This window comes from Microtus pennsylvanicus, chromosome 14 (assembly GCF_037038515.1).
Source record: "Microtus pennsylvanicus isolate mMicPen1 chromosome 14, mMicPen1.hap1, whole genome shotgun sequence".
Taxonomy (NCBI): domain Eukaryota; kingdom Metazoa; phylum Chordata; class Mammalia; order Rodentia; family Cricetidae; genus Microtus; species Microtus pennsylvanicus.
The window spans coordinates 41490773-41515958 of record NC_134592.1 but is presented as its reverse complement, the minus strand read 5'-3'; the positions used below and the strand labels follow the sequence as shown (position 1 = coordinate 41515958).

The window sequence follows — 25186 nt, the reverse complement described above, 5'->3', positions numbered from 1 at the left end:
GTCTCCGTGGGCACTGCATGCATGTGCTGCACAGCTGCACAATCCAAACACCCATCAACATAAAATAAAAAATTTAAATGAGATATTAGCATGTACCAGGCCGTGGTCCTACTCCCTAGCACAATCAATCAATCAATCAATCTGTCAATGTGAGGAGACTTTTACAATTAAATACCTCTCATGTTCACAAGTTGAAGATAAAATCAGCTTACTAGTATTCTTGCAGACATAGGAAAAGGCGAAATGGAAATGGGAAAGAAATTTCCTCCCAGGCAGGTCCATATGGGCTGGATCCACTTGGCCCTTCGTGCTTACTTCACTTGCTGTCGGCCTGAATGTCATCGGTCTGAATATTAGTGCTGGGCATTTTGACTTCTCCCTCCAGGTGATTGGTAACTCAGCACCACATGGTCTATATTGGTAGTCCAAACGTGAATAAGAAAATCCTGCTGGGAGTGGTGGTGCACACCTTTAATCCCAACACTCAGGAGGCAGAGACTGGCCAGACTCTGTGAGTTCGAGGTCAGCCTGATCTACAGAGGGAGTTCCAGGACAGGCTTCGAAGATACAGAGAAACCCTGTCTTGAAAAAATAAATCCCCTTTCTTCTTTGTAGGAGGTGGTGTAGTGTGTTTTTTCACTTAGGAGAACTGATTGAGACACCCTCTTGAATCTAATTTTTACTTTTACACGTGAAAAATTCCACTGAAGTCTCCAAGTTAGGAGAAATGAGCATGTGATTAATATAGCAGCTGTAACTGATGTCCTCACACATTTTTAAAACAAAAACCAAAAACAAAAGAATCATCCTGCCAGCTCACAATGGGATTAAACTTGAAACCAATAGCAGAAAGATACCTGAAACCTTCATTATTTGAAAAGAAAACACTGCATTCTAGGTAGCACAGGAGGCAAAGAAAGCTTACAAGAACATCTTTAAAAAATCTTGCATTAAATAAAAATGAAGAATATAAAAGCAGGTGGGGCACAGTGAAAACCATACTCAAATGGGAAATTTGTATCATTACATGTACTTAGAGTACTACTCAGCATTCTGAATACTCAGGAAGTTGTCTGAGCCATTCTTCAATTTTTTTTAATTGCCCACTGAGCACTCAGAACAATGCAGGCAATTGCGGGTAGACCTCAGCCATATGTGGAAGATTTGAAGGAAGGGGCGGTCTGAGGGGTTATGGGAATCAGAGCGGGGAGACAGGTAGAAAATATTTTCTTGGGTGAGTTATTCTTTGAGTTTTATCTTATTATAAATGTTAGCCACCAGGCAAGTAGACTATCTTAGAGACAAAGGAGGAACACTTCTAGAAAGATCATACAGTTTAATTTTATTGAAGTCAATGGGTCTCATAGATAGAAGGGTGATGTTAAGTAGCACAGTGGCCCCTGAGGGATCTGGAACCTGGCTGGGTTTGAACCCTGGTGATGGCGGTGAGATGGCGCTGGACATGTTCAGTCCTGCGACCAGGGTCATACTGTGAAGAGATTCCTCCGAAGCTGGGTGCAGGATGCAGTACAGTCAGGAAGAAGGGAGCAGCCCAGGACAGGGTGGCAGACAGTTTGCGCTGAAACAAAGGTCTTCCTAGGGTAGTGTCCACAGATGCAGGAAGGAGGAGAGCACTGGCTGCCAGTCACTGGCATGGGCAGCTTTGGTTGCCTGCTGCAGCCGACTGTCCCGGGAGCGTCTGATAAATGTGTAATTGCTGGATTTAATTTCCTAGTGTGCACCTGCGTCGTCCATAAACGCTGCCATCATCTCATTGTTACAGCCTGCACTTGCCAAAACAATATTAACAAAGTGGATGCCAAGGTAAGAGAAGGCTGGTCTGCTGATTAAGCACCCAATCTCCCCCGCTCCGCCCCATATGCTCTCCCTCTTCCCTCTCTCCCTACTTTTCCTGCTTCCTTTCTCCACCCTCACCCCTCCCCTCAGTCTTCCCATAATCCTTAGAACCCACAGTGGGGCTGGAATCTGCATTTCTGCTCTCTGATTCGGCCTCAGCTTGGGTAGCAGTGACTTTGTCTTGCTGTGACAGAATGCCCTACTCATAACTAACTGACAGGAGCCAGGTTTATGTTGTCCCATGGGGTCAGAAGTTTCAGACTACCAGGATGGGGAGGGGTCCGTGGAAGAGAACAGTTCTTAGCAGGGTGGAGAGGAAGCTACACCTGGAACTTAGGGTGGGGCATTACTTGTAAAGTTCTACCACTAAGAATAGCCAAATAGCTCCCTCCACTGGCTAGGAACCCCTTGTGTTCTGAACACAGGCTGGTGAGACAGAGCTCGACACCTTGCAAGGACCCAATCAGTGGTCAGCTGCGCAAAGCTGTATGTGCCACTTGCATCATTATACTCCGTGCTATGGTGGAGAGAGAGAGAGAGAGAGAGAGAGAGAGAGAGAGAGAGAGAGAGAGAGAGAGAGAGAGGCCAAGCTTGGACAAGCACCTGGATTGGAATGCTGAGTCTGGCTTCCATAGTGATGCTCTGGCAGCTCAGAGCCTCTCTGTGCATCAGCCTGAAACATCTAGGCCTCACTCAGGCATATTAGCAGTGGTTAAATAGAACTGACAAGTATATTAACTGTAAATAATGCTTGCTAAGCAAAGAGGCCCAGAGCCTCCTTCAGCTTCATAGGAACTCCAGGAAAATGTCTCAGTGTGGAAAAGCTCCCGTTGCATTTGCCTGGGGTGGGCATATGTTCTAAATTCCAGAGGGAGAACGCAGGGGGAGTGTGGGTTGACATTTAGTGGACTTGCGGATGCTTTTGGGGAAGTCCAACTTGGGGACATGCAGGGTAGGGACACAACACACAAGGATATGAGCTGGAAAGAGGCCAGGAGAGTCCACAGAGGAGCCGTCATTGTCTTGCCCTTTCTCGTGGTGCACCTGTAGCTGTGGCTTCAAACTGTGAGGTTGACAATAGGGGATATGGGGAGGAGGTCCGTGAGACGTGGCACCGTGAGGAAACTCCGTTCAGTCTGCACTCGCATCGTCTAACTGCAAATGCCACATGAAGACTGGAAGGGCTGAGTGAGGTGGCCCCTACAGGGGTCACTTTGGGATGGCTTCATTCTCTGACCCCGTGTCTTCTGAGTGACAGTTTCTAAAACTAAGAACTGTGATCTGAATATAAAAGTGAACAGGAACATTTTAATTTCTGTGTCTTTCTCCTAATGGCGAATAGTGTAACACGCACCTGCATCTCGGTCCTTGTATGGTTCACGAACAAAATGTGCTAAGGCTTGAGAGCTGAGCGTGGAAGGATAACCTACCGTGCTCGGGGGTTATCGCGATACTTGGCATTCGCGGCGCTCCTCTTCCGGTTATTTCCAAACCTATTCTGTGAGAGCTGAGCTTTCTCCTCTCCCTCCAGATTGCAGAGCAGCGCTTCGGAATCAACATCCCACACAAGTTCAACATTCACAACTACAAGGTGCCCACATTCTGCGATCACTGTGGCTCCTTGCTCTGGGGGATAATGCGACAAGGACTTCAGTGTAAAAGTAAGATGCAGAGGTTCCGGCCTCCCACGGCTCCATGGCAACATCACACGAGACACCTGTGGAGTTCTGTAGGCTCCAAATCTGACCCAGGGCTGAACTTTTACATGTCCCTATTGGAGTTGTGTCATTCACGTATCATTTGTTGAGCATGTCGTACGTGTAAAGAGAATGCTATCCGATCTCTAAAATAATATTAGAAGATCAAGTTAGATGTGGAATCCCGTGATCTACCCTGCTGGCTGTTAGCTACTCATTGCTGAGTGTAGACTGAGCTCAAGGGCACTTGAAAGGGGCACTGGAGGAAGTGTGGGGAAGGAGGAAGAAGGTTCAGGTTCTAAGTAAGAGCTGGTTCCCACGTGAAGTAAGCAGCAGTTGGATGTCGGTGTAGCAGGAGCTGCGTGGGTGGTCGGCAAGAGCCCTGTGATGTGACTGAAGGAGCAGGTAGGGCAAAAAGTGAAGCTTTGATGGTGGCTGGCATCTTACCAGCCATACCCAGTGCTGTTCAGAGCTCTTACTTCTTCAAAGGCTCCGAGTGTCTTGTTGGGGGTTGTTGGCGCTTTTGGCCTGGAGTTCATCTTCCCTTAATATGTGATTGTCTGACTGTCGTGGGGTCCACCTGAAGCCTTATCAAACACACACTCGGATGACAGCTTCCTCTTGGCTGTCTGGGATAGTCAGACTGCGTCTGCCAACAGAAGGGACCAAATTCTAGTGAGGCACAGTGTGACACACGCCTCTAATCCCATCACTCAGGGAACCAACATAGAAGGAGTGTCGGGGTTGATCTACACAGTGAGGTCCAGAGCAGCCTGGGGTACAGAGTAAGAAAACCAACACAAACAACAACAGCCGAGTTCTCTGCCCCCCTAGCATCTTTTTCATCCACCTGGAAGGGCAGCCAGCTCAGCCAGAGGCTGAGGCTGTGGTGGAGGTGTGGCTTGATGCTGGCCTGAGGGTCTCTTCTGAGTGAACCACTTCCCAATTTCTCCTATTTCCCGCTAGTATACAGATCCGTGCCTGGGACTGATCTTCTCTTCTCTGTCCCCGGTTGCCCGAGAACAGCATACCTCCATTGACTTGGCTCCTACAACTTTTATTTTTATTGTGACAGGGTTGTTCTGAGAGGTCGTTGTAGTGCATGTCCCTCTGTGCCAGGCAATTTCCCACGGAGCTAATGCAGCTTAAGCTTCAGACCTCGCTCTGCTGGATGTGGCATTCTTTCTCATAAAGAAAGCGTCCCCAAAATGACAAGCTCAATCCCTGTAAAATCTAGTTGGTGGTGTGCTTCCAAAGACAGGCCAACACCATCAAAGAGGCGCTTGTCCCACACGGCTTCAGTCGGCCCTTCCATCAGCAGGACCCACTTCCGAACACCAGATAGGAATTTATTTCTGCTGGTTAAACCTTAGAGCCTTCACGAGCACAAGAACCGTAGCTTGCTTTGCTCGCTGCTCCAAATGTCATCTGCCCTGACCTTCAAGCACTTTAAAAGTTGCTTTTTTGTCTTCCCCTACTTAACAGTTAGAACCACAACCCCACCGGATAGACTTTGTGGGCTAGGAGAGCCACCTAACCACAGCAGTACCCAGAAAGGAGCTGGACGGAGCTCTCTCCCTCAGAAACCCCTCTCTACCTTGTTTGAACAGTGACCTAGCTGCAGCATGTAGTCAGCTGCTTTTTATTTCACTGTTAATCGGAAGGAGGGAATAGGTCCATTGGCATGATTCTTTGTTATCCAATCACCTGCGATTGGCACCGCGATGAACATTTTAATCTCTGCATTGTATCTGGCTGCCAAGGCAGCAGCGACTGTTACACTTGATTTAGATGAGTCTATCCCGTCAAGTCACAGTGAAAAGAATCGAAATCTGCTATTTGAAATCTGTTATTCTTTCGTATGCTAGGATTTCTGCTTCTGCACAAATCAGAAATAGATAAAATGTCAGGAATTGTTCTGAGTATGGGTTTAATTCTGTGAGCTGACATTGTCAGCCTGCAGTATTCTTCCGCCTCAGTCCTTAGGCTTTTAACGTTCTCTACTGCACGGGATGACTCTGGATTCTGTTTTCTTCCCTCCAGTATGTAAAATGAATGTACATATTCGATGTCAGGCCAACGTGGCCCCAAACTGTGGGGTGAATGCGGTGGAGCTTGCCAAGACCCTGGCAGGGATGGGTCTCCAACCAGGAAATATTTCTCCAACCTCGGTAAGCCCTTTGCCTTTGGTTGCCTATTATTATCTATTTTTCAGGTGTGGTGAGCTCAGATGAAATACAGGGAACATAATCACTGCAAATACACTGAAAAGGTCTTCTGCATTTTTTTTAAAAAGTATTTCTCTCCCATCTAAGAGTTTTGTATGCAGTTATGGCAATCAACAGTGAGGATGCACGTGTATCAGGAAGCAATCCCTCTCCTTAAAATCAGCTTCCCATCAATTTGGTCTGGTAAAAATCTCAAAACGTAGGTGCCTAGAGTGTGCTCATGGCTGATGACCAAGCTGACAACTGGCCAGTAGCCACAGGCCTCAGCCTCCTCATTTCCAAAGGGATTGCCTGTGCTTCTCCATTCCCGAGACTGCATCATGTGTCTGGGGTTGAGAATCTGTCTGTTATGTTCTGCAGCTCACAGCTTCTTCCTCTGGACACTCGGTAGTGGGTGGAGTGGTTCAGTTGCCCCGGCTGTGTGTGGTCCTGCATCCTCCCTAAGGGACATCCAACTGATGTCCATCAGAGCCTGGGCTGCTTCCCAGCTCTTACTTCTGCTTTTCAGCCTGTGTCTGCAGGGAACTGGGGATAGCCACGCCTGGATGGCTGTGAGATCAGAAAGAGGTAGGTGGAGAGCCAGTTCAGGAGAGGCCCAGACCCACCGTGAAGTCATCTCTGAGTGCTTTAGAAGGAAGTCCAGTCCCTCTGAGGTTCTTCCTAACTTAGAAAGCAGCAGTACTACCATTTCATTCCCTTTTACAGAAAGGCTCCTGCCGAGATCAGGGCTTGCACTGATGGTGCGCTTCAGGAAGGCACTGGCAAGTCCACCTCTCTGCCTGCTCGTGGGTAGGCAGGTAGGATGCTAAAACGGTGAGGTGGGGGTCCTAATGCATAGGATGGTTGGTCCTGAGAGGGAGCATTGGGTATGTCAGGATGAAATAAGGCAGGCTATGTGACATAGTCCCAGAATGGGCAGTGCCTCCCTGTCTCTCAGACCAAGCACCTTTAATGCTATGGTATTTAATAGTGGAGAAACCAGATTTAATGCTGTGGTATTTAATAGTGGGGAGACCAGATTTACCTGCTGACAGCGCATCATTAAGAAGAGAGAATTATAAGTCACCAGAGAGAAAATCTGTTTTAAAAAGAGATTAAGGAACGCAGGCTCTTGAGTTTTTAACTCCAACCAAGAATTCGGGTGGAGGAAGTCAAATTTAATCATTTTTCTATTTTTGAAAAGTTTACAGGAGATTGAGAGGAGGGAATCTAGAAAAACCATTGTATTTTAAATATAACCCATTTTCTTATATTGTTATCCCTGTTTTATGGTGTTACATATTTTAGATCCTTGAAGGTGCAGGCTGTGTCTTGGTTAGTTTATTTTCAACTTTTCTAGCAAGTCCCAGCAGGGTCTAGAATCCAGGCCCAGCCTTTAGAAGGAGGTGCACTAAGAACGTCACAATTCGCATTCTCAGAGTGAAGGAGCAGCTCGGTGATAGAGAACTTCTGAGCGTGCATGAAGCCATGGGGTCCATTCTCAGCACCTCAAAAGACAAAAAAAAATTAAAAAATAAATAAACCCCAGGCAAACAAAAGCAGCCTCCTCGGGGCTGGAGAGATGACTCAACAGTTAAGAGCGAGTATTGTTCTTGATAGGATCAGAGTTCAGTTCCCAACACCCGTGTCAGGTGGGTCACAACCACCTAGCTTCAACTCCAGGGAATCCAAAACCCTCCCCTGGCCTCCATGACACCTGCACACATGTCCACATGCCCACACACAGACACACACACAATTAAAAATAAATAGTTTAGAAGCAGCCCCGTGTTCTCAAAAGGCATTTAAAGATGTAAAAAGTAAATATGACCATTTTGAAATAATAGGGTGATTTAGTAACATTTTAAAATTTAGTATGGAAATGTGTGTCTGTATATTGTTTTTAAAATGTATAATGGAGAAGGCTGCTGAGATTTTAGATTTACCCACCATAATTCTTGCTGCCCCTCCTCTTTATTTATATAATTTAAGCTTTTGTCTTAAAAAAACACACACACACACATGCTGGTCCTGCTGCTGTGACTCTGAGCAAACATGAAAACCACTCTTTGCATGAAGTGGTCGCTAGGTGGCTCTCCTGGAATTGACTGCTCTTAGAGAAGCCATTGCAGAAGAAACCAGTGACCAGCCTAAGTCACTGGCATCATTGCAGAAGAAACCAGTGACCAGCCTAAGTCACTGGCATCTTTATTTCTGCACATTCTCCACACAGCAGGGCGTGCATACAGAGCAGAAGTGGATGGTGAGGGGTTTTGAGTCGAAGAAGCTAAACATTTGCCCAGGGCTGACTTCCCCACATGATGGGTGGAGGCTGAGATGGCTCCCCGCCCGGAAGTTATCCCTATCCCTACCTGCCTTGTGCTCACAGGAGTTTCTGCATTCCTTCTCCTTGCAGAAACTCATTTCCAGATCGACGTTAAGGCGGCAGGGAAAGGAGGGTTCCAAAGAAGGAAATGGGATCGGTGTCAATTCTTCTAGCAGATTCGGCATTGACAACTTCGAATTCATCCGGGTGCTGGGGAAGGGGAGCTTTGGGAAGGTGAGTCTGGACTTTGACCAGCTGAATTTAAGTAACAAATGCGCTGTGTGTGTGTATGCTGTTTGTGTGTGTGTGTGCTGTTTGTGTGTGTGTACTGTTTGTGTGTGTGTGCTGTTTGTGTGTGTGTGTGTGTGCGTGTATGCTGTTTGTGTGTGTGTGTGCTGTTTGTGTGTGTGTGTGCGTGTGTGCTGTTTGTGTGTGTGCTGTTTGTGTGTGTGTGTGAGTGTGCTGTTTGTGTGTGTGTGAGTGTGCTGTTTGTGTGTGTGTACTGTTTGTGTGTGTGTGTGAGTGTGCTGTTTGTGTGTGTGTGCGTGTGTGCTGTTTGTGTGTGTGCTGTTTGTGTGTGTGTGTGAGTGTGCTGTTTGTGTGTGTGTGCGTGTATGCTGTTTGTGTGTGTGTGTGAGTGTGCTGTTTGTGTGTGTGTATGTGGGTGCACACTGGTCTTTCCCACGTGTACCCAACCGTCAGGTCTCCCTCACGCTCCCTCCTGCGTCGCTCTAGGTGATGCTAGCCAGGATAAAGGAAACAGGAGACCTGTACGCCGTGAAGGTGCTGAAGAAGGATGTGATCCTGCAGGATGACGATGTGGAATGCACCATGACGGAGAAGAGGATCCTGTCCTTGGCCCGCAACCACCCCTTCCTCACCCAGCTATTCTGCTGCTTTCAGACTCCTGTGAGTATGACCGGTGCTCCCTGCCGCCCAGCCCATGTCTCCAAGAGCCGAGATAATGCTGAGATGTTGACGATATCAGGATGTTGTGTGGAATGGGCTCTAAAGACGCTGGCCACTTCTGGTGACCTGGGCAGACCCCTTCCTTTATGCTGTCCCATAGAAGGGTCACCTCAAGGGTTGTGTGCCCTGATATTGAAAAGGTCTTCTGCATGAATTTCTTACATCAGAGAAGTTATCAAAGTCTAACAGTAAAGTGAATGTCACGGGTTAGCTTGGTGAATTTGGCTATAGTGTTCTCCTATATTCTGGATAATCTTGGACCTGAGTGAAAGAGTTGAGCAGGACCCAGAAAGAGCACCTTGATTTGATTCATCCCAAGACCCTGCTCTTGGCCTTAAAGACTGTCTAGTACTTTGGACTAATCTTGGGGTTTGTCTCTGTCTGTGGTGTTAAGAGTAGCAATGTAGGATTCTTTTTGCTGCAGTCAATAGAATGCTGAGCTAATGGTTGTTTAAACAGAAACCAGGGTGGTCTTGGTTCATTTGGACAGTCGTTCCTGTTAATCCACACAGTGTAAAGTGGCGGTGACCCCTGGGGTTTGACTCCTTGCCTGCTGTTGTACATGCCTTCTACTTGGTAGCAGAGAGTATTTGTTGTATTTACACATCCCACTTTGACGGAACAGCATCCAAAGCAGAGGCCAGTAGGTCGCATGGACCACTTTCCTTTCTTAGCTTGGGGCATCTTTTTTCAGCAGCAGGGGCTGGAGAGGAGATAGCTCACCAGGTGACCTGATGAATCATGACTGTCTTATACTACTCGCTTGTTTCATACTCTGGGCCAGGCCACTCTGCTGCCTTTTTAGACTTGGATCCATAACAGGGCTTCTCTTATCAGCGAAGAGGGAAGGTGACCTCTATGAAGACACCCAGGTCGTAACAGATGACTCAGAATTTTCCTGCTGTCTGGGAGACTGAGCCTTGGGTGCGACCCTTGTCTGTGTTGCTATCAGGGAACCTCAGGTGGTGTGGGAACACATGGAACATCTCACTTGACTGGAGATGGAAATTAACAGCTAAGCTGAGGCCAGAAGTGAGACTTTAAATTTGTTGGTAAAAAAGAGTACTCCCCACAGTGGGGAAAACAACTCCCACTGAACTGGGGCTGAAGTGAGCATCAGGTGTGTGCAGAGTTCAGTACAGTATGAGACTCTGAAGCTGAGGAGGGCCTGACTTGTAGATGGAAGTTTTTGTCCTCCCCGGTCCTGCAGCCGTTCAGTCCAAAGAAACATACAGAGGCTTATATTAATTATAAATTGTTTAGCCTATTATCTTGTTATTATTATTTTGGTTTTTCAAGACAGGGTTTCTCTGTAGCTTTGGAGCCTGCCCTGGAACTAGCTCTTGTAGACTAGGCTGGCCTCAAACTCACAGAGATCCACCTGCCTCTGCCTCCTGAGTGCTGGGATTAAAAGCATGCACTACCACCACCTGGTGCTCAGGCTTATTATTAACTAGCTCTTACAACTTAAATTAACCCATAATTCTTCTCTATGTTTAGCCACCTGGCTTGGTACCTTTACTCAGTAGGGCATTCTCATCCTTCTTCCTCTGCATCGGGCTGGTGACTCCATCTCTACCTTTTCTCTTCCCAGAATTCTCCTAGTCCAGTTGCCCCACCTATACTTCCTGCCTGACTTCTGGCCAATCAGCATTCTACTAGGACAATACACATAACAAATTTTTACAGTGTACAAGAGCATTATCCCACAGCACTGACTGAAACTAGACCTGCACAGGAAAGCGGGACCAGGCTGTGGAATGCAGCAGAAAGCTGCTGAAGAAACAGAAGTAGAGGAATGACAGGCCCTGTTGCAATCTTCTAGGCGACAAATAAATCCAAGTGTCTCTGTCCTCACTATCACAGGAGACCTTTCAAGGAAGTTTTTGGTTCATGAAAGCACATGCACATTATATGCACATCATCCTTTAAAAACACAAACAGGGACTAGAGAGGCTGCTCAGCCGTTAAGAGTCCTGGTTGCTCCCCCACAGGACTCAGGTTCAGTTCCAAGCATCCACATGGTATCTAACAACTGTCTATAAGTCCAGTTCCGGGAATACTGATGCCCACTTCTGGCCTCTGCAGGCACCAGGCATGCGTGTAGTACATAGACATAAATGTAAGCAAAACACCCAAAGACATAAAATAAATAAAAAATGCAAACAGTGCTTTACTTTGACCATGATTACATTTGTTTTTTTAAACACAGTAATGGTCAATCTTGGAAATTGTTTCATATTTATGTACTTCTAGCTGCTTCATTTTTATAGCTGTATAATATTTTAAGAACATGCTGCGCAAGGCATGGTGGAGTATGCCATTCATCACAGCACTCAGGATTCAGGGACAGGCAGATCACTATGGTTTCAAGGACAACCAGGCCAGACAAGGCTATATGTTTAGACCTTAGCTTTTGCATATATGAATATATATACTTATGTATGTGTGTATACATATAGTTATATATAATATAATTTACTTATTTAATTTATTTATTTAATGTTTAATTAACTACTTGGTCTTTTACTCCAACCCATCTTGCAGTAAGTTCCCTTGTACTTTTATCTTTACATGTTTATAGAACGTTTCTACATGACATATTGTTAGATGTAGTTTTTCTCAGGAGACGTGTGTATTTAAATTTGAATAGAGTCCACTTGTTCCTTCCTCCATCACAGTGAAAGGCAGATAACATTTTATGGTCTGCCCTCGAGGCGTTGTTCCAGTAGTTCTGCTTCTGCTGTCTTATTTAGTCTGTGCAGTGACCCTAGCAGTAATAACATTTCAGAGAGTACAGGGATTTCCATCGGTGGGTCTTTCCTATTGAAGGTCTGATGTTTGGCCACAAGGTGGCAGTCTTGACCGCAAAGTGAGCTTGACTTCGCCAGCACAATGACACTCTGGAACATTTTTAAAGGGTGTGAATTACAGTTGTCTCCAAAACAAAGACCAAAGGGAATGCTCCCCACCTCCGGGTTACAGGGTAGAAAGAATGATGGAGCCCAAGAACCAAATGAGTTCTACACATGGTAACACTTGGAGGCAAGGTTTCCATTTTAACCTCTGGGAATTCTGGGGAGTCAGGTGCCTTCATCTGCAAGATATTCTCACTGTAAGGCTGGGTGTAAAGGGATGAAAATGTTAGTCCCTAAAAGGAAGGACAAAGTTAGATGACTCTAGCTGCTTGATTCTACAAGCTATGGCCTCTCAAATGACTGGCCTCTTCTCTCAGTGGCTCTGCAGTGAGCCCAGATAGGGCATCGGAGTTCCACATCCACTGTCTACCAGTTGCCATTTCCCTGAGAGGATCCTTGTTCAATAATGTGGCATCCCTCGTGATCCTGTAGAATCCCTGTCGCTGAAGCCCAAATAAGTGGGGAGCTCGTTAAGAGTCCCTTGGGCTGGTAGTGGTGGAGACATGGTTCAAGTGTAGGTCAGGCTGACTCCGGCCCATGGGTCACGTGTAGTCTCACGCCACGCATAAGTCGCCGCCCACTTGTGCTGCTGAAGCTCTGCCTGCCGAGCCTCAGGACTAGAGATCCAAGTTCTCCTGGGTTTCCCCGGTCTAAACGGCCTGAGAATGCTGTAAAACCCCAGGAGGTCACAGGAAGAAAGTGAAGTTTCTGAAGGATTCAGTGGAGGATAAAGAGCCGTCTCGTGGTTCAGAGGTGAGGCTAACTAGCAGGTTACCCACACCCTAGTGAATAAAAGCATAAAAGTTCTTGAATGCTGAGGCTGCCCTGTGATGAACACCCACTTCCCCATCCCGGCGCCCCCCACATGGAAACCATAACGTGGGAATCTGGGAGCTCCTGCTGTTCTTGCCAAAAGGAAAACAATAAGCAAGTTTCAAATACTAGAGACTTTATCAAGTTTTCTGTATAGGTTTAGGAATCCATAAATGTTTCTGCCAAAATCTCCCCATAAATATTATTGTTTATAAGGGTAGAGATCACTTAGAGTTCTGGAACCTTCTGATGGCATGATGCTTTCTAACACTTGGTGACTCATGACCTTTATTGAGATTTGTAAAAGCTATTGGACCCGCTGGTTTTATTTTTCATTGTCTAGCTAACAGAAACAGTGTAAGAAAAAGATCGATATATATAAGGATGTTTAATCTGGGGCAGTGTGATGTGGTGGGTAAAGGCACTTACCGCTGAGCCTGAACACCTGACACTGATCCCGGGGCCTACATAGTGGAAGGAGAGAAGTGATTCCCTAAAGTTGTTCTCTGACCCACTCACATCTGCTGTGGTACACACACTCACACACACACACACACACACACACACACACACACACACACACACACAGAGGGAAGAGAGAGGGAGAGAATAAATAAACGCTTTTAAAAGATGCTTAATTTTTAAATATGGTTAATATATTATTAGTCCATTGTGAATATTTTTTGATTGACAGCTACTCCATCATTCCACCCTCAGCTCTAGTACCCAGCATTGTTCTTTCTGTTCATGTCAATTTTTAAGATTTGTTTTCCTGTGCATGTTTTTTTCCACTTAAATCTTCTCCAGATCTATGTGTGTTATCACAAATGATAGGGTCACCTCCTGTTTTAAGGTTGAATGATATTTCATTGTATGTCTACCCCACACTTTCTGTGTCCGTTCATCCGTACCATGGCTAACGCTGCGGTGAGCGGGGCATACAATTCTCTCTCCAGTGTGCTGACTTCATTTTCCTTGGATAGACACCGAGTTAGTGGAATTGTTGGATCATGTGCATGTTCCATTTTAACTTTTGAGGTATCTTCATTCAGTTTTGGATAGTGGTTGACTGACTCGCTGTCCCACCATCAGTGCAAAAGGTCCTCCTTCTTCCCCACTGTTGCCAGCACTCACTCCTTTCATCATTTTAATAGAAGTTCTGGCAGGGAAGAGGTGGTGTCTCAGCACGGCTTCACTTTGCATTTCTCTGGTGGTTAGTGGCAAGCATTGTTGCTTCATGCATCTATTGACCGTTTATAGTTCTCCTTTTGAGAAATACCTGTTGAGGTCTTTTTCTTTGTTTTAGATTTTTGGAATTGATTTCTTTTGAGTTAAATTGAAACAACCTGAGCTTCCTGCAAAGGGCGAACACTTAAATAATGTACTAACTGAAGAGGATTTTCTCCCAGGTATGAGCGCACACACCTGTAGTCCCAGACAGGGTATGTGAGGTAACATCGTTTGAGTCCACAAGGTCCAGACCTGGCTGGTCAGTTAAAAAAAAAATCAAAAGTCCTTTGTATCAGACATTGTCCTAATGTATCAGACATGTATGATTAATGGCATGACGTCCTCATCACATAAGATAGACACAGTTATTGTCCTTGCCTTGTTGGCAGTTCAGGGAAACATGGAACTATTAAAACACTCCCTCCAAACCAAACACTTTTAGGAAACTACAGGTCTAGAAGATTCCAAGAAAGAATAGAGAATTTACAAAGATGGGTGGTTTGTATCTACATCAAGTTCTGATCGAGACAACGAGCTGGCTTTTGTCCCCCATACATGCACCAGCAGGAAATGATGCCAAAAATCTTACCGGGACTACAGCTGAGTGGTGGGATTTCTGGGGAAGTGCGTCTTTTTCAAATATGTGTTGTGTTTTAAACAACAGAGATAGAGAGGAGGATAAGGCATTTCTCAGCAAGGAGCACTTGGTCACTAGGGACCTACGTCTCAAATCTGGTCCATGCAAGTTAATTCACTTCCAGGTCCTGGCATCTTCAATAGTGGCCGCCAGCCTTTTGGCATTTATGGCCTAGAATGGAGACCCCACTGCCTTCCTTCCAAGGCTTACCAACTGAGTAGAAGGAGCTCAGCTGAGGCCAGGAAGAGAGAACTGGGCTACTGAGTTTGAGAGAGACAAATAGGTGGGGATAAGAGGCTTGCCAGAGGGAGAGACAGGGTGAGAGGCACCGAAGACAGAGGGGCAGGAAGGAGCTGTGTTAGTTTTTGTTCAGAGACCCAGTTTCAGAGTAGGGGTTCTGCTTGGAAAACACAGGATGCCCTGCACCCAGCACATGGGAGAAGGGTGCACCAGGTCCCTCCTCACTCCTTATGGGCTTGGCTCTGTTTACATCAGCTTCTCTGGTGGCTGTAGACCACAGAGGCTCCCAGAGCCAGGAGGAACAGGCTCTTTGCTGCAGGTTTCCTCAGAGCAGGGGCTGCTGGCCTTCCTGGGTCAGCCCTGCAGAGGGAGCTCCTGGGTCAGCCCTGCAGAGGGAGCTCCTGGGTCAGCCCTGCAGAGGGAGCTCCTGGGTCAGCCCTGCAGAGGGAGCTCCTGGGTCAGCCCTGCAGAGGGAGCTCCTGGGTCAGCCCTGCAGAGGGAGCTCCTGGGTCAGCCCTGCAGAGGGAGCTCCTGGGTCAGCCCTGCAGAGGGAGCTCCTGGGTCAGCCCTGCAGAGGGAGCTCCTGGCAGCCCAGAAGGAGCCACTGCTCTTCCCCTGCGGGTCTGCACAGCCAAGGCCCCATTTCTGCAGGCGAGATTGTTCGGAGTCTGTACACACAGGCAAAAGTTGCTCTCAGCAGACTCCAAGTATGTTAGGGAAGTCACCCGGCAGCACGAGGGCAAGGGAACATTGCTTTCTCCATATTTTTCTCTCCATTTATTTTCTATTAGTTATTAGTAAAGCAATGTGTGTAATTGTGAGAAAGGCATTATTCTTCTACCCCTATTTTGGGTGAGTGATAGCTTCAGAACCTTGAGTTCAGTCTCTTGCCTTCTTAGCGCCCAGTATCTTTAAGAAATTCCTTCTTTTAAAATTTCAATCAGTTACACATCTCCACCCAAAATTATGCCCATCCTTCTAGTGGGCAGGGTACCACTGTGTATGCGCCTCAAGTGGACAGGGGCTGCATGCACAGGGCACAGCCCACACTGCATTGAACACTGAGCTGCTGCCAGCAGCTGGATTGGAAGGAGGCACACTCAGCTCCTGGCACAGCATCCGTTCTCCATGCTCTGATGCTGTGCCATCCTGGGCAAGGAGGAGAGACCCCAAGGCTGCAGGTTAGGAGAGAAGAAGAGATCAAGGCAATGAGAGTCTGAAGAGGCCCCTGTGAGGTTCAACATGCCTGGTTGATTCTTGGAGTCTAAATGTACCAGTTCTGCAGGATGGGTGAAAGGTAGAAGCTGGAACTTCACTGAGACCTGACACCCATTCTAGATACTCTTACTAATTACTGCTGCCTCAGAAAGTGCACTCTGATGTTCAGTAAGTACCTGCTGGGCAAAGTATCTCCAATATTCACAACAATCCCGGAAGTTGAAGACGTTTGCATCCTTGTAACAGTTTGGATAGTTGAGGTCCACAGAGGTTAAACAGTCTGTCCTTGGTCACAGAGCAAGAGCCAGTGTGTATGGAGCTGTGTGCGTGGCTGTTCCCCTGTACCAAGAAAGCTCCCCTCTCTGCAGTGTCTACATCTGGGAAGCTTTTCCACCCTATGCGTTTTCTGGCCTTTTGTGAAACACCTAAGGATATTTCTTCTGCTCCCTCTGGAACTAGACTTCCTCCTTTCCCTGAGCAATGACTTACTTCACATGCCGTTTGGTCTGCTTACGGGTCACTTGCTGTAGTTTGCCTTGGGCTCAGATGAAAATAGAAAGCTAACTAGAACACGGTATTGGTGTTTCCCATCCCTGCTCGCTCCCAGCCCATCAGCATGGACCATCTTTCTTTCAGATTGGTAGCAATGGAGATAGGTCCACAGACCAGATTAGGATGTCTAGACCTTGCTGTGTGTTGGGCTGACCTCCTCAATTGACAGCCTCTGAGGCCTTGGACTTCTTGTTGGTAAACAGAGTATTGAACATGAATGGGAAAAAGGAGTCAGAAGGTGAAGCTGTTCATCTGCCCCTGTCTCTGGCTATTGGGAGCAGAGAGACCCAAGATCCTGAATTTCCTGTAATCCCCTGATCTGAGTGCCGACAGCTGCTCTGAGCAAGAGACCTTCAGGAGTTCCTGATGGCAGGAGAGTGGTTTCTGGTGGGTTTAGCTGGGGCGTGGCTATCTCTATATAATCTGCCCCTGAACACAATAAAGGGGGGCATTCTTGGGGAATTCAAGGATGGCCTGTGTCACTGTCTCTCTGTCTGTGTGTGTTTGTGTATTTTAACCTCCAGCCCCCTCGCCCGAAGCTCGCGAACTTCTGCGCACAGAACGCAGACATGGGGGGCGCGGTGTGCGGCATCTGGCTAGGTCTGCAGGATCCTTGGTGTGACCAGAGCAGCAAACTATTGTTGTTGAGGTTGTTTGAGTGTGACTGACTTGTTCATGACTGTCACCAACACCGACAGTCTAGACGGTAAGCAGCCCCAGCGCTTTCACATCTGGAAAGACGTTTGGTGGCACTGTGTGTCATTTCCTCTGATGTCCCCAGTCTGCGCCAGAGTTAACCTCCGTCACGTGTGCTCACAGTGACTGGAAGTATTCGAGCTGGTGATTGCGTGGTTATGGCTTTCGCTTACCACAGTGAGTCAAGTTGCCAAGCCCCTGTCTTCAGCAGTGCCCTTGGAAGTTCAAACACCAAGACCGGCTCTGGGGCTGAAAGGAGATGGTCTCGTGGAAAGTCAGCCCTGCCTCCAGGTCTGGAGGAAGCCTGGCCCACGTGAAGTGGTGCTGGGAGGTTGCGCTCATGTGATATGCGTGGCTAGTTGTCCTTGAACTCTGGATCCTGGGGATGCTCTGACCCACGTGTCAGGCTTTCCACAAAAGATCAACCAGGGTAGCTATAAGACCCAAACCAACTAATACCTTAGTTTCCTCGTTGCCTATACATAGTCCCTGGGTGTAGGCTCTCACCATGACTGACATGGCTCTCTAAGCAGGGTCTGAAGCTATGTCTGTAGCTGGAGTGGGTCCACCCTACCCTGAAGACAGAGATGCTGTTGTTAAAAAAACAACAAAACAAAAAACCCCGACCTTCTTGGGCAGAAACCATAGGCTGTAATGTGTTCTAGTGTTGAAACACTTGAGTTTCTTGTGAATACTACATCACTGGTTAAAACTTGATTATGTCTGTCTCTCCTGGGCCCCAGAAATAGCCAGTGTTTCTCATGAGTAGAAACAGCCTTATTGCAAGTTAGCTTGTAGCACAAGACAGGAAAGCGTTTGTTCATCCAGACCACAAATATGGAGTGCCTGCAACATGAAACCTGGCTTTTGCCCTGAGGATACAGCAGGTCACAAAGAAGAGCAGGCTCTGCCTTCATATAGCTGGCCTAGGAAGCTGAGGACCTGAAGCTGTCCTGTGTGGGCAGACGCTGCAGGTGGTCAGCCTCCTCTGGAGGCTATTCTTAGATTTCCACTCTGGTCAGGCTCAGTACAGCCACCTGCTTGGAAGGGAGTATAGGGGCATTTAAAGCTGTGTTTGCATGCTCACGACACATTTATTGTTGATAGGATGAAGTGATTTGGGATCTACTGATGATTATTAGGGAGGGTTGGTTCAAGCCCCACATAGCTTCTGGCTAGTATTGCTCCAGGATACAGGCTCATGCTGGGAGGCAGGCTGGGAAGAGTGACAGCCCTAGCTTGCTTGCTTCCTGTTCTTCACCCAGATGTTTGTGTGGTCTTCTCTCACTGACAGCTCCTGTCCCAGGCTTCAGGGACATCTGTCTGTATCTCTGCTCACCCCCTGTAACCTCATGAGCCCCTTGGACTGCTCTTCTCTAAGGCCCCTTTCCTGCTTCCTGCTGTCAGTTAGCACGGTCCTGCCTCACTGCTACATCCCTGTGTTCTAGAGAGATCAGGATGCCCTTTCTTCCCTGGAGGGCCAAGCAGGGCCTTCCCGCTTCTGTCCTGATGGAGGCTTCCAGCTTGCCGTATGCTCATTCAGCAGAAGCGCCTGCTGTATCGTGAGCTCATTCCTTTTTGCCCACTCTGCTCTGCCATCATTTTTCTCTCAGGAGTTGTGGAGGGAGTGCTGGAGCTTTGCCCAGAGCCTCTTCATTTCATCCTCACGGCATATGATATTTTCAGTGTTAAAATATAATATATAGTTCCTCCATCAAAACAGGAGTGCCATTCGGCCACCTCCACTTCCAACCATACCCCTTCTCCATTTCTTTTCATTGCTTCTTGGGGAGCCACTCTGGCATTTCCCTGGGGAGCCCAGAACCATGTGCTCTTTGGTATTTTCTAAGGAAACGTGAAGTAGAGATGAGCCACTGTCCACACTTCCATACCAAGCTCCATCTACCAATGGTGAAAACTGCTTAGGGTGAGTTAGACACAATCATGAAACACAGCCAACAAGGTGGAGTTGGCCTACAGCCTGCCCAAAGTTTATCTTCTGCGAGCCTGGAGAATGTGGGCCTGGCGTTTACCTGATTGGTTCCTCTTTATTTGGGCTTTTGGACAGATCTGCAGAGAAAGTTCCTTTTCACGTTGCTCAAAGCATCACCCCTATCATCTGATCCATCTCAGGGCTGGTGAACGGTTATCATTTGCAGTGAACCATAGATAAGATCCTCCTGCTCATCCAGCACCGTGTCATATGCCTTCTTTCCACATGTGGTGGGAGGAGCCTCTGTGGGACGACTGTCCTGTGCATTGAGAGCCACCCAGCAGCATCCTCGCTAGCAACTTGCTAGGTGTTAGTTGTGCCCTTGAGTTATTGCCAGGTCTCCACCCCCCGAGGAGTCTGCCTTGGCTTAAGACTGTGACTCTGTATGACTATCAAATAATCTGTCCTCAGTCTCTAGTCACATGGGCTAAAAGACTGTTTCCTACAGAGAAAGCAGTGTGTCAGATTGTCCTTATAAAAGACTACATGGGCCAGTGGGTAAAGGGGGCAACCACCAAACCCAGCTACCCAAGTGCAATCCTGGAACCCACATGGTGGAAAGAGAGAAATGACTTCTACAATTGTCTCCTGACCTCCACATTGGAGCCACGGCATGCACCTGGCCACACCCACATAAATATACACAAAGAAATATGATTTTTAAAATCTATGTATTATCATGTTTCTCTGGTAGTGCTGACACCTCCTGACAGCTGTCAATGTCTGCACTGTGGCACTTGCTGGTCCAGGACTCCTGAGCTGGGGGACAGCAGAAGTGTGCAGGGTTTGTTCAGTGTGTGAGTAGCTGACTAGTGCCCGCAGGGCTCTTGTTAGCCTAGAAGTCTGCTGACAGCAAGGCAGAAATGTGGGGTGCCTAGGGCACCAAGGAGCCAAATAGGGGTTCGCTGAGTGTGAGTTTTAAGTGGGTTGTGCCCAACTCAAGGGGCACAGCTTCTCTTGGTTTGGAACCTCATCACTAGGCAATACTTTCACTTTCTCAACAAGGCATGGAGCCAGTGCTTTCTTATGAAAGCCACCATCTCTGCTGGAGCCCCACTGGGAGGCTTGTCTGTGAACCAGAACCCTGTCCTCAACAGGGCACACAAGGCTGGATTACACACACCGATAATCAATCCTGTAGAAAGATCTCCCAACTGATATGGAAATAACCTGCTAATGACCACATGAGTGTGTTCGGAGGGAGGCAGACTTGTGGTTTTCTCCTCGACCCAGGGTGGTGATCTCAGGAGTGAACTGGCATTGAGGAGGGACTGCAGTTCCAGTCACTGGGGAGCTGGGGGCGGGGTGGACTATAAGGACAACTGGGGCAGGGTGGGGGTCCAGGGAACGGTTCAGATGGGAGATTGGGTCCACAGCCTCTTGATCTCATAGACGCTGCACTATCAAATTCTCCACTCCCTGTTTGTGGAGACAAAAAAGAGGCGAGCTACAGGCAGAAGCCCACATGAGGACGGAGATGGGTGGGAAGCAGGCAGAAGGAAGATTCATTACATGCTTTCACAAGAGGAGACTCAAATACTCAGAAGTCGGGTCACCAACAGACTCGGAGGCGTTTCTTGGATCTGGCAGAAAGTGGGGGGTGTCTCTGTCTTTATTTTGCATCTTTTGCAGGTCCCATCTCAGCTCAATCAACTCGTGTGGGGGTTTTCTTGCGGACTTACCAGTGTCCTCTCCCTGAACAGCCCTTCTATTCTGTTTACACCAACTATCCTTCATCTCATGAGAGCTGTGCTCTTAACTCTTGTCCCGCTTGCTGTGACAAATTATCTGATGAAAGCCACTTAAGGAAGGGTTTGCTTTGGCTCACAGTTTGAGGGTACAGTTCATCATGAGGGGGAAGTCATGACAGCAGGAACTGGAAGCAGCTGGTCACATGACATTTACAGCCAGGAGACCCGCTGAACACTAGCATCCAGCTTGCTTTCTCCATTTTATGCAGCTGGGGACCCTACCCTATGGGATGGTGCCACCCATATTTAGGGCGAGTCTGCCTAATCCATTGATCTAATCTAGAAAATCCCTCACAAGTTTGTCTTCTGGGTGGTTCTGGATCCTGTCAAGATGTTTTCCTTGTCTGGAACACAGGCTGGTCAGGATTCATTATAAAACTCAGCTGTAACAAATCTTCGCCTTGTTGGTTGTGAGTCCCCAAAGTTCTGTTTGCTGTAGTGGAAGTGTAAGAACTGCTCTTATCAAAGATGGGTCTCTGTTCATATAAGATGCACCTTGACTCCAGGGTCTCACAAGAGGGTTGCTAGGTGACTGAATTAACCCCAGGCATCTTACAGGGTGTGCAGGGTGACGAAAACCAAAATAAAGCCGTTAGACTTCATCTCACTGTTTCTTCTGTGGAGTCGTTGCAATCCTTCTTAATGTGGTTAAATTCAAGTGGTTTCCAGTTTGAGCATGGTGCAATCAGATTTCCTCACAAGGGTGCTTTCCACCGTGACCTCTTTGACGTCAGTAACTGCTTCCTGTTGATGTGAACTCTATTCACCCAGCTGACAACTTGGTCAGCGAAAAGTACTAGAACAGTGGCTTAGGAGCCCTTCAGTAGGGTGCTGTCTGTTCCCAGAGATCCGTTCTTGCCCACAGCTCTTGATAGCACTCTGCAGATTCAGTATGGCTTGTTATTCATACAGAAATACTCCCCAGCAACTCTGAGAATTTGATGAGTGTAGCAAGGGCGTCCGGTTCAACAGCGCCTTGAATCACCACCTAAATTATTCATAACCATAGATGTAATTGCTATTCTTTGAATTTTTTCTCCATCTCCACTGTGGCCAATGTGCCGTGACTGTTTCTTACTAAAACATTTCATTCCCATAACAACTTATCTGCAAATGAAACATATTTGTAAATCAGAAGGATTACGCAGTCTAGTTTTAAACAGAGAAAAGTCTTTCTTGGTTATAAGAATGAGTAAGTGTGGTTCTAAGGATGAGTAAATGCTACAGTAGGAGAAGAGATTACTAAGACTGCTAAGTCCTCCACAGCATATTGCAGTCAGCGGGTAACACCTTTGTCTCACAATGGCAGTGTTTTAAAGCCCATAAAGCTGAGAATCAGAATCCCAATTTAATATTAGAAAATTAGGAAGCTGAATAGAACTGAGTGCTTGGTCGATACCCTTTTGGTTATCGACCCAGTTTGGGGACACCTTAAAAATACTTCCTAGAGCCGGGTGATGGTGGCGCACACCTTTAATCCCAGCACTCGGGAGGCAGAGGCAGGCGGATCTCTGTGAGTTCGAGACCAGCCTGGTCTACAAGAGCTAGTTCCAGGACAGGGTCCAAAGCCACAGTGAAACCCTGTCTCGAAAAACCAAAAAAAAAAAAAATACTTCCTAGAATGAAAAGTCCTTACCTCATCAATGCCATGTGGCATTAAGAAATGCGTCTGTGCCCGAACAGTTGGGCATGGGGGTGGGGTGGGGAGACTTTCATCTCCTTAGACCTGCTAGCCTTTGGGTTGGCCTTTAACTAGCTATGTAGCTAAAGCTGGCCTTGAACTTCTGATTCTTCTGCTTCCCAAGAGCTGAGATTATAGGCATGAGTGGCCACACCAGGCTAAGGTGCTCTGGATTCTTGTCCTACACTGAGGGATCAGGGAGCCATTTTTAAGAGTTTGCACATGCATCTCTGTATCTGTGTGTGTATGTGTCTGTCTGTCTGTCTGTCTCTCGCTCTGTGTGTGTGTGTGTGTGTCTGTCTGTCTGTCTGTCTGTCTGTCTGTCTCTCGCTCTGTGTGTGTGTGTGTGTGTCTGTCTCTCGCTCTGTGTGTGTGTGTGTCTGTGTGTGTGTGTGTGTCTGTCTGTCTGTCTCTCGCTCTGTGTGTGTGTGTGTCTGTCTGTCTGTCTGTCTCTCTCTCGCTCTGTGTGTGTGTGTGTGTGTCTGTCTGTCTGTCTGTCTGTCTGTCTCTCGCTCTGTGTGTGTGTGTGTCTGTGTGTGTGTGTCTGTCTGTCTGTCTGTCTCTCTCTCTCTCGCTCTGTGTGTGTGTGTGTGTGTGTCTGTCTGTCTGTCTGTCTCTCGCTCTGTGTGTGTGTGTGTGTCTGTGTGTGTGTGTCTGTCTGTCTGTCTGTCTGTCTCTCTCTCACTCTGTGTGTGTGTGTGTCTGTCTGTCTGTCTCTCGCTCTGTGTGTGTGTGCGCTCTGTGTGTGTGTGTGTGTGTGTGTGTGTGTGTGTGCGTGTTGTGTATAATGGATAGCTTCTGGGGGGTTGCTCTTCTAGCCATGGTGGTTGAAGCTGTAGTGAGATGGTTATGATAATACGGTGATGACAATGAGAGTTGCCATCATGTTTTGAGCACTTCCTGTCAGTCAAATGCTGGTCAAAACTCTTGACTTAACACAGTTAGTCCTGGTAGAGCTTGAGTTTAGACATCTTGCCATCCCCATTTCACAAAGTGAGTTGACAGAGGGAGGGAGAGAGGGAGAGTGTTAGACAAAGGGAGAGAGAGTATGAGAATAAAGTTCAGGAGGAGCTGCCTGTGCCTACTGAGAACCCGAGTCCACAGCTCAGGTGTTGTCACTGGGTAGCGTACCTGTCAGTGAAACAGGGACTTGACGCTGGGCACAGTGTCTCCTGGATTTAGCTTTATTGTCTGCTAACAAGTTCTATTTATTAGGAGTCTATGGAAAGGGCCTGGCACTGTGAGGTCTTTTGCTCCTGTTTATCTCTCCCGTTATCGTTGTTGCTATAGGCATGATTGTCCTAGATTTTAAATCGGGAAGCTTCTTGCTCCTTAAAAATTTATATGTGTTTTACTTAAAATTTTCCTGGAAGCTACAGAAAACCTACACAAGGCTATAAAAAAAAAAGAACTAAAGATAACTTCACAAATTCAGGAGGCATCGTTGTACCCAGGGCGAGGGGCTGACCAGATCTCCGAGATGGACTGAAACCGGAAAGACACAAGGAACACTGGTGCCCTCCTTCTGATCTCACTCTCTCCAGTCTTGTTTCTGCTCCACTCTACATTCCGTGCTTTGTTCTTCACCTTCATTTAGCCATCTGTCCATCCATCCGTGCGTCTATCCATCCACCCATCTGTGCATCCATCTAGGTCTGTACCGCTCTGTTATTCTGAGGAATTGCATGTGTTTATGCCACAGAGGCAGTCTCAGCTCCCCGAGTCACATTTCCGCAGTCCTTACACAGAGCTCAGATTGCATCAAACTCATTTCAGTTTGAATGTTCTGGCAAAGAGCTGACCATGGGAAAGTAGGCTCCTTCCAATTAGTCATGTGCTGGAGGTGCAGTGCTTGCCTGCATGGGAAGGGCAGTGCCATCCCTGCACAGACACCCCCAAAGGTGTCCTCCGCGGCCTCCTTAGTTCCTTCACACTCCTTAGGTGCCATCACTTTGCCACTTGTGTCGTCTTAGCGGAGCTCTACCGTGTAGCCAGGCTTCACCTCACCCAGCTGCGTATCGATTTCAACTTCCAGGAACAACCTATAAAGAAGAACTTTAAGAAGTGTTTCCGGCTGCCAGCCACTGCCGGTGTAGGAGATATGTTTATCAGGATCCTGTTCACAGAGAGCCAGGGCAGAGAGCTGGCACAGGCCTCCGTGGGTTAATGGACCCAGGGTCGATGACGACAGAAACTTTATTATTGCCGTGCACCAGCTCCTTGAACTCTGTGCCTGTAACTAATACAGGGCGTGGGGACAAAGGGATTTCTGAGTTGCTTTTATTCCCCCAGGTGTTCATCATCCATCCCATGCTGATAGCTTGCATTTGTGGTTAGTTGAATCAGAGACCAGGAGAGGCACGCAGGGTAGACAAAGGGCTTGGCTTTGGAGCTGAAGCTC

General features: G+C 47.4%; 1 protein-coding gene across 1 annotated transcript in view; it reads left to right on the top strand.

The window, feature by feature from the left end:
- The window catches only part of Prkch (protein kinase C eta), a 204377-nt gene that overhangs the window by 110967 nt on the left and 68224 nt on the right, over positions 1-25186 (top strand). The window contains exons 5-9 of the mRNA XM_075947467.1: positions 1736-1824; positions 3389-3518; positions 5598-5725; positions 8178-8321; positions 8823-8996. Of these exons, the coding sequence (XP_075803582.1) occupies positions 1736-1824; positions 3389-3518; positions 5598-5725; positions 8178-8321; positions 8823-8996 (665 nt within the window). The remainder of the gene's footprint in view (positions 1-1735; positions 1825-3388; positions 3519-5597; positions 5726-8177; positions 8322-8822; positions 8997-25186) is intronic.